The 9,058-nt window shown below is 54.9% G+C and overlaps 1 protein-coding gene across 22 annotated transcripts in view; it reads right to left on the bottom strand.

Annotated features, from left to right (window-relative positions):
* Positions 1 to 2,328: 2,328 nt before the first annotated feature.
* Positions 2,329 to 9,058, bottom strand: part of NCAM1 (neural cell adhesion molecule 1) — a 312,328-nt gene continuing 305,598 nt past the window's right edge. For 12 of the 22 annotated variants that reach the window (XM_084893700.1, XM_084893720.1, XM_084893723.1 and 9 more), the window contains 4 exons: positions 7,038 to 7,245; positions 5,964 to 6,080; positions 4,169 to 4,984; positions 2,329 to 2,793 (listed from right to left, as the gene is read on the bottom strand). In XM_084893700.1, coding sequence (XP_084749826.1) covers positions 2,673 to 2,793; positions 4,169 to 4,984; positions 5,964 to 6,080; positions 7,038 to 7,245 — 1,262 coding nt within the window. In that variant the 3' untranslated portion in view covers positions 2,329 to 2,672. The remainder of the gene's footprint in view (positions 2,794 to 4,168; positions 4,985 to 5,963; positions 6,081 to 7,037; positions 7,246 to 9,058) is intronic. The other 10 variants (XM_084893704.1, XM_084893705.1, XM_084893716.1 and 7 more) reach the window with 1 other exon arrangement.

Below are 9,058 nucleotides of genomic sequence, written 5' to 3'. Positions count from 1 at the left end.
ACATACACATATAGACACATAGACATTGGAAATCGGCAGAATTGATCCCCCTTCAAAAAATTAAAAAAGAAAAAAACTATAAGCTTTTATCTCTTAACATAAAAGATAGAACATCTTGAAAATAAAGTGACTCCCTCTTTGATTTTAGAGAAAGCATCGCTCTGTTTTATTTTATATTTTTAAGGAAAGGAAAGCTCACGCATGCAGATACAAATCTATGTATACTGGGAGAGAAGCCGACCAAAAGGTGGGCAGAGGGTTGGGTTGCAGCTCACGGTGGACTCTTGGTGGAGGGTGAGGGTCGGCTGTCCTGGGCCAGGTTATGTGAGGGTTGACTATACCTCTTTTTCTCCCACATTTCTTGGGAACAAAAAATCAGTTTGCCTAACCACACTGGCTCAGAATGAAACGCAGTCCCCGTGAGGTACAGTGTGAGCTTGGCCTCGGTCAGAGCCACGAACATCACAGGATGCAGAACTGGTCCCACTGACAACCTGGTGACGGAAGAGCCACCAGTCCCCGCGGACCCTCCGCCTGACACGCAGGCACTCCCGTACTGCTGTGTGTGCTAAGGACTGCCTTCGAGGTGTCTGTGCCTGTGGGCCTGTGCCTCGGAACCAGAATTGGGGCGGCTCTAGAATCAAAGGGGCTGAGCGCTGTGGCCTGGGATCCTCCATTTCCATCCCCAGGAGATGAGAAAATGCAAAATAACCCCACACTGAGCAAATGACAAGACCATTACTTTTCACAGTTTGAAATGATAATCTAGCACATTGCCACTGATCAGGCTGCAGAAGTGTCAGGACCTGGGGGTGGCCCACAGCACGCCTCGGTGGTCTCACCACCCTCCCCTCTTGCTGTCGCACCTTCGGAAAGCAGCGCATGCTGAGACCTGACTTCCATTTACTTAGCATCATCATCATCATCATCATAATCATGTTTATTCATTTTCTTTGTTTCAAGGCTTCAATTCCTTTTTTAGAGTAAATTTTCTTTCCTGAATATTTTTTTTCTGAACTATCTGCTATACCTTCCACAACCAAACTATGTTGACGTTTTATTTCAATACTATGACAAAAACACGTTTCACACTAAAATATTCACGCGTCCACAGTGCACAAGCTTGCAGTTCTAAAGTAGAATGAGAAAAAAAGCAAAATTTTCTATACAAAGGGCTGGCTTTTCCCTTCTCCCCCCTCCCGTCCCCGTAAAGTTTCTGTATTTCTCCCCCACTTTGTTTCCAATCCGGGAAAGTTGTGTTATGACTCCAGACAGCAGGTTGGGGTTTTTTCCCCTTTTCTTTTGTTTCTACAAATGCTGCCTAAGTGAACAGAAGGCCGATGTTCTTCACTTCAACAGATTTCCAAAAAAAGACACTAATCCCCTGAAGCACACGTGTTCACCCACTCAAATCTAGATTCTAGGCTCAAAAAGAGTTGTATGTATATATTTTATTTGGCTTTCTACAAAAGGGGGATGTTTGGGGTCAAAACGTGTGATCACCAAGACCAGCGGCAGCTACACAGTCTCCTCCGCTCGGCCAACAAAGCCTAAGGAACCTTTCTGATATTCGGGAAGCTGGGAGCAGATCCCTTTTCCCAGGCACGGCGGGCGGCTGCTGCTAGAAAGCGGTCTACCCCCAGGGAAACACAAAAAAAAGAACCGAGAACCAAAAAGCAAAACCAGTCTGGAAAGAGATGGATTTTCACCTGAGGTGGAGGCAGGCAAAAATGTCAGCTCATAATAGGGGATTACCACTGTAAACAGTCATGCATGTGAAGTTTCTGGGCTACAGCAAGCCTGTGGTGATCCTCCCACCTACGCAGTATTTGGAACTTAGGAAAGGAAAGAAAAGAAAAGAAAAAAAAAAAAAAAAGAAAGGAAAAGAAAAGTAAAAGGCAACTACTTTACATGGACATTGAAATGCAATTGAAGTTAAACATTTGTCAACTTGTAAACACTGGAAAGCAAAGTTGGCAGAAAGAAAGAAAAAAAGAAAAAAGGAGTGAAAATAAAAAGAAGTCTGAATACTGCAAATTGAGATCTAGCCCCAGAAGCTGCAATTTGGCATTCTCCCTACGGAACGAGAGTCTACGTGGGAACTGAAGTCAGCTAGAAGGGGTGACACACTTTGCATACAGAACAAATACAAAGTGAACAGAAATTATAACTTACTTATGAGGTTTTTACAGAATTCAAACTGGACTGAGAGTACAAAAATAAACTTGGACGCTGTCGATCGGTTAGTTAGAGCGCCTGGAAGTGTTTCTCTCTGAAACGGGTCTGTGCCAACTGGGCAATGCCAAGTGCGGTCTTCCTGAACCTAGATTTTTTTTTTTTCTGAGCTCCCTAGATTTTTAATTCGGGGTCCTTTTGTTTGATTTTTAAATGGTTTCAGGGAACGGAGTGTCCTAGTTTGGCTGTGGGGTTAACCTTTTTGTCTCATTTTCTTACAAGTGAGTGCACAACAAAGGAACCCTTTCTATAAACCTACAAAAAGGCGATCCCATGTTTATGTTTAGTTTTTTTTTTTTTTTAAAGGCAAAAGACACTAGAGGGGTGAGGGGTGTGTGTGTGTGTGTGTGTGTGTGTGAGTGTGAGATATTGGAAATGCTCTGGTGAAGCTGTGGTGTCACTTTTAATTCTGATCTTGGCGTGGCTCTCGTCACCCATCACGCTTTGCTCTCGTTCTCCTTTGTCTGTGTGGCGTCGTTGGGGACCGTCTTCACTTCGGCTGGTGCTGGCTTCGTGTCTGTCTCCTGGCTCTCAGACTTTGCTTCTACTGGGCCCTTCCTGCAGAGAATGGGGAGACAGCTCTGAGACCTGGGTCTGGAGTAGCTCACCCTTCAGCCAGCCCCGCAGGAGGGCTCCAGCTAGAGAAGCGGCCTCCAACCTTGGCTGCTCGTCAGTGTCACTTGGAGCCCTGTGAACCGTGATGCTGGGGCCATCCCCCAGAATTGGTGTGGGCGCGGTGACTTCTAAAAGCACGCACGTGATTCTAACGTGCACTCCAAGCTGAGTGCCATTGACCCAGGGGAATGAGATCTCTCCCTTCCGGCCCTTACCTGGCATGGAGGAGGGGCAGCGGATGCAGCCTTTCCTCACTCTGAGGGGCAGCGAGGCTGGGCTCCCCAGGACTGTTTGCAGAGGGCCCCCCTGTAAACCCCCTGCTCTTGCCTGTCCGCATCCCAACCCACTCCACCCCACCTGCCCCTGTGCTCAGTAGTTTGCAGCGATGCCTCTGTGGCTTGCCTGGGCAGGGGGAGAACATGCTCTTTGCTCCTGAGGCAGTTTTCATGGGGAGTCTGCGGAGAGGCTACAGTGGGCTGCCATGCTGCAGGGAAAGCTGAGTGGGTGGAGTGGGCAGGGCTATGGAGCCTTTTCCTTCCCGAGTGAGGCCCAGGGCTCCTGTGACGGTGCCCTAGTAACTCTTAGTGGCATCAGCCTCAGGAGCCTCTAGGGAAACCTAGGTCTGCCTCTGCCTCAGTCAGTTCCCGGAGCAGAGTCTGGTCTGAGAGCACCCTGGGCAGGCTCAGACCCCAGACCCTGATGGTGCCACTGCATCTTGGCACCCCATTTAAACAACATGTAGGCTTAAGGACCTTCCCTTGAACTTGAAGGCCCAACAGTCATTGGGTCCTTAGGAGCTCTGAGTCCTTCCAGCCTCTCAAAGCAGAAGCAGGAGTAGATGGGGGTGTGTGGGCAACTGGGAGGGGGTATTTAGGGGCCCTCTGGACCGCATCCTCTCCCCACAGCCCACCTCTCTGCACCCTGGACTCTGGTGGGGACACAGCCCGGCACTGGACAACATGCCGACTGCCTATGGGCCCAGGGTGGCCAATAGGGGCACCTTGGTCTCCTTAGCTCACTTTCCAAATAATGCTCATCAGTGCCTGACTGCACGGGCTCCCGAGGGAGAACAGCCGCCGCTGCTAGGACGATCAGGATGAAGCGTAATTAACAGGACCTAATTAGCGGCAGGAGGCTGCGGGCTGCACCTGCTACGCGTCCCTCTGCTTTCTGCCTCATCCCAGCCCTTTGGCTGAGAGTTGCCTTAGAGAAGCCCGGGATGGGGCTGAGGAGACATCTAACAGGAAGGACACAGCACAGCACAAACGCACACTACCACGGGACACAACCCGACGACAGAGACAAGGAGAGGCCGTACTCGGTCTTTGCTGGTGCAGGCGAGACAGAGCTGTCTGCAGTGGAAGGAGCAAGCTCAGGGGCTTGTCCACTGGCCCCAGCGGCGGGAGCAGGAGAGCCCAGGGCTGCAAAAACATCCTTTGCAAGGTCAATATCTGGGGTCTTGAAGTTCCCTTCGTCCATTTTAAAGTCCTCTCCCTGGGCAGGGTGTGTGGCGTTGACAGAGGCAGCCTCGCTCTTCGGGCTAGTGAGGGCCGTGGCTGCCTCGCTGGGGCTCTTCACGGCCCCGGGCTGGGCGGGCTCGGGGTCCGGGCCTTTGCTGCTGGGAGCCTCTTGCTTGGCCTGGGGGGCTTCTAGGGCAGGGGCAGCAGCTGCCGCTAGGGGACTGGCTGCCCCGGCTGAGGTGGGGGCGGGAGCAGGGGCCGGTTTGCTCACTGGGGGGGCCTTAGAGGCCTCACCCACACTGGCAGGGGTGCTGGGGCTGAGCACAGCCCCCTGGTTAGCCAGGACACTAGAAGACAAATTGCTGGTGGCAGGGGCTGAGGTTGGGGTGTCGCTCAGGTCAACGAGGGGGGCCACCTGGGGGGCTGAGGCTGGGGGCGGGGAGGCGGTGGCCACTCCGGGCCCCTTGGAAGGGGTGGCCTGGCTGACGGGCACAGAGTTTGAGTCAGGTGTGGCCGTGGCTGGGGGGGCAGTACTGGAGGTGAGGGTGGTGGTTTCACTGGTGGGGCTGTTCTGAGCAGTGGCAAAGGTGTCGGTGATAGTGTCAGAGTTAGCGGTGACGGTGGTGACAGAAGGCAGCATGTCCTCGACAGTGGCTGTGGTGTCGGCAGGCAGCCTGCGGGAGGACAGGAAGTAGAAGAGAATAGACAATGAAGCTGAGACGAGACGGAGGAGCTGGGGAGGGCCGGGCGGGCATGCAGCGACGCACAGGCAGGGACACGGCCCACGGAGAAACGAGACGCGAGAGGAAGCACGGGCCCAGGTGGGCCGAAGAGGAGACAGGAGACGACAGAGAACGTCGCAGGCAGGCTGAGGGACCTGCTGGCCCTTCCTCCCTGCAGATCCCTCCACACTCTGCCTGGGACACCCCGGTGGGCCTTTCTGATCCTGCCGCACCTTCAAGTCAGCCTGCACCCCTGCGGCGGCCTGAGTCCCAGGGAACGGGGCCCAGCTGCCCTGCTGGGCGCCAGAGGCCGCGGTTGGGCAAGTCAGGAGTAAGGTAGTAGAAGGAGCAAGCTCAGGACAAAGGTAGACAAGGGTGTTCACAACCCCTAAGAGCCCTGGGTTCTCCAGCCACAGGTTCTGTGCTTCCGTTAGACTGCATTCCCTTCCATCCCAGAGCAGCCACGCCAGCCAGGCGGTCATTACGACCACAGCAGGATGCTGTTTCTGGCCGAGGCTGCCTGAGGCTGCAAAGGACAGGGGAGGCCAGAGAGCTTTACTAGGTCCCGTCCCCTCCTCTATCAGGAAGAATTCGGAAAACCCTAGAATTCTTGGAAAACAGAGTGCTAAGTCTCATTCTCAAAGCTCATCTCCCTCAGTGAAGCTTTGCTCCCGTAAGCTGTTTCCAGGATATGTGTGTGTGTGTGTGTGACCTGGGAACAGGGTCTAGGGCTCCCACGTATGCAAAAAGCTGTGTCAGGGCACCACAGCCACCCTACAGAACCAAGAATGCCTTCTCTCAGGAGAGAGTGGGGTCCGGCATTTGTTAGCCAAGACACCCAGGCTGCGGTGCTTGGCGGGGAGCTGTGGGTGAGCTGTGGGCAGGGGGGACAGGCGTGAGGGGGTGGGCTCTCTGCGGGGGTACCACGTACTCAGGCTCTGTCAGCGGCGTGGTCTCGTTGGGCTCTGTGTGCTTCCCTCCGTCGTGATTTGGGGTCCGCTCCTCCTCCGTGCGCACCTCCACGATGGGCTCCTTGGACTCATCTTTTCTGCAAAGAGAGGTCAGCTGGTTCAGGCCCGGGAGCTGGGCAGGGGGTTTCCCAGGGCAGCTGGCTGCAGCTCAGGCCACTAGGCCTGGCCCGAGGGGGGCAGGTGGCCTCTAACGCCAGGCCCAGCGCCTCCCCTTGACCCCCTCTCTTGCTAGCTATGTAGCTATGTGACCTTGAGCATCTGATTTGCTGCCTTGTCTCCATTTTCTCATCTGAAAAATGGGGCAAATGACAGTATTTACTCCATCACCTGGCTGTTGTGAGCATTCACTGAGACAAGGAATGTAAAGCACTCAGCACAGCACCTGGCACAGGTAGATGCTAAAAGGATCTGTCCTTATACACATGCAAGTATGTACATGTGTATGTACTGTATGTTCGTGTGTATGAACATGTACATGTGTATGTACATGCATAGGCAGTGCCTGGCACATGGTGGTGCGAAGCAATGCATTTCCTCGCTCTGTCCCTTCTCGCCTGGACCCAGCTCAGTGCAGTGAGTCTGCAGAGGCTCCTGCTGGCTCGGGCTCTGCTCCTGGAGGCCCTGGGGGACCCACTGGGTCATCAGCTGGAAGAGGACAGGGCTTCTCCTCGGTTCTGTTCACTGCCATACCCAGAGCCCAGAGTAGCTTCTTTGTGAATGAATGAGTGAACGGCAGCAAGGCAAGTGTGTCTCTTAAATGCTGCCCCTTCCCCATTCCAGCCCCCGCCCCCCAGGCTTGGCTCTGAAAACTCCCTCATTCTTTCCTAGGCAGGGATTTTCACACTTCCATGAAGTTCTAAGTATAAGCTGGAGTCTGCTTTTCAAACAGGGATTCCCCGGAGCCAAGCTTTGAGAAACATTTCTCTAACTCTTGCTTCCCCTCCGGGTCTCTAAAATGGGGACTGAGGAAGCTCGTGGCTGGGCCCCGGGCTGGGGCAGGGCCCAGGCTGTGGTCATGGCGGGTCTGCACTCACGAGAAGGCGGCTTTGCCCTCCTCCATGTCCTTGCCCTTGGCTCCGGGCCCCGCCTTGCCGCACAGGTTGACGGCGATGCACATGAGCAGGCCACACTTGTTCAGGAAGTAGCAGGTGATGTCCACGACCACCAGGAGCAGGACAAAGGTGACGATGAGGATGCCCACGATGGCCCCGGTGCTCAGGCCTGCGGTGGGGCTGCCGTTGGCTTGAGTGGGAGGAGGGAGAGAGAGGGACGGCTGGTGGTTAACACACTGAGATGGAGACCCTAGGCCCTGTGAGCAGCAGCCCAGGAGGGTGGGGGCGGGCCCACAGCCCCAAGGACTCAGTCACGGCATTTGTATGTGGAGGTGCACCTTGCCTGGTGTTGTATGTGTCCAGACAACAGAGTCTCTATATATTTTCAAGAGGAAGGTGGAAATCTCATCTCAGAGATTGGGGGACACAGTCAGGACGAGAGTGGGGACTGGGAAATGGTCCCCAACTCTGCTCTGCACTCCTGCGCCTTCCCCAGACCTGCCCGCTGCTGGACCCCGTGAGCCTGGGAGCAGGAGGTAGGTGGTGCTCACTCGTTTCAGGCTTGGCTGTGGCTCCTGGAGCCATCAGGGGCAGGGTCCTCAATGGGGTCTCACTCTGCCTTTGCTGAGCACCAGGCCAGGCCCAGAGGCCTGCCAGCACATACCATTCCGAGTAATGGAACATGTGACCCAAGGTAATGGGCATCATAGATGGGGCACACATTCCTCAATGGGGTAGCAGAGGGTTCCCTGGGATTCCTTTGGCGTGTGGGGATGTGGGCACAATAGGAAGCCCAAAACTCCCCTTCCCCCTCCCTCTCCCCATTTTAGGAACAGCGTTGGGCATTGGGCTCCAGGGGCTTCACGGTTTGCCCTTCTGCACTGAACCCAGGAGCCAGGGAGGCCTCCCCTGCCTGGCAGGCCAGGTGCAGGGTCTGGGGATACTCACCATCTGGGAGCTCAGGCGCATTTGGATCAGACTTCAGGGAAACCAGCAGGCTCACCCAGGGGTCCCACCCGCATGCACAGGCTCGCTCACACTCAGGACCAATCCACTGTAGACGGACACACACATTCTCACACCCCCGGCTCCCGCATCCCCACCTGGTGGGCTCGCGTGAGTGACTCAGCCTCTGTGTCTCACTCCCATGGTGTCTACCTAAAACCCCCCAGGGCCCTGGGCCACTGATGGCATCGCAGAGGGACCCCAGGCTCAGCCCTAACGGCCCCAAAGCCTATATTATTTGCTTGAAATGGACCCTCTGACTGCTAGGCAATTTTCACAGTGTCTGGGAGACCAGCACTCATGCTGCAGCAAGAAGAACCCACACAGCACTCTGTCTCTAAGCCCACGTGGCAACAGTGACCCCAGAATGAAACATGGGCACTTCTGCTTTGCTCTTCTGGAAGAAGAAAGTTCCAGAACTGTCAGCTCCATCCCACCACCAAACTTGTCTGAAGCCTCTGGTGTCCTCAGGACCCCATGGGATCACCCAGGTGTATTGACTGGAGGCAGGAACCATGACCATACCTGGATCTCACTCTGCTGAGCACCAGGCCAGGCCCAGAGGCCTGCTAGCACATACCTTTCCAGGTAATGGAACGTGTGACCCAAGATAATGGGCATCATAGACGGGGCACACATTCTTCCTTTTATCATGCATGTGTAGTCCTGGGCAGGCGGGGCCTCCTGTCTGCATGAGGGGTCCCTATCAGGCCCTGCAACCAGCATCGGGCCCACTCCACTGCTTCTTACTTCAAATTTCAATTCATGGTACGGGCTCCCAGCCCCGCATGACACTCACCCCACCCCCGGGCGCAGGGGGCTCAGCTGGAAGAGACTCCCACGCTCTCAAATATGTTCTGCCCTTTTGGGACCTTGGTCTTATTTCCAGTCCTTACTCCTCAGGGCTGTCTGTCTGCTCCTAAGCCTGCCCCCAGGATAGCCCCGTGGCTGGCCCAGGGCTCTGTGCCCGGAAGACTCGGCTCTGGCGACCTTGTCCC

This window comes from Pipistrellus hanaki, assembly GCF_964339955.1.
Source record: "Pipistrellus hanaki genome assembly, chromosome: 9".
Classification (NCBI taxonomy): domain Eukaryota; kingdom Metazoa; phylum Chordata; class Mammalia; order Chiroptera; family Vespertilionidae; genus Pipistrellus; species Pipistrellus hanaki.
Note: the sequence above shows the minus strand (reverse complement) of the source record. Positions and strands in the feature narration are given on the sequence as shown.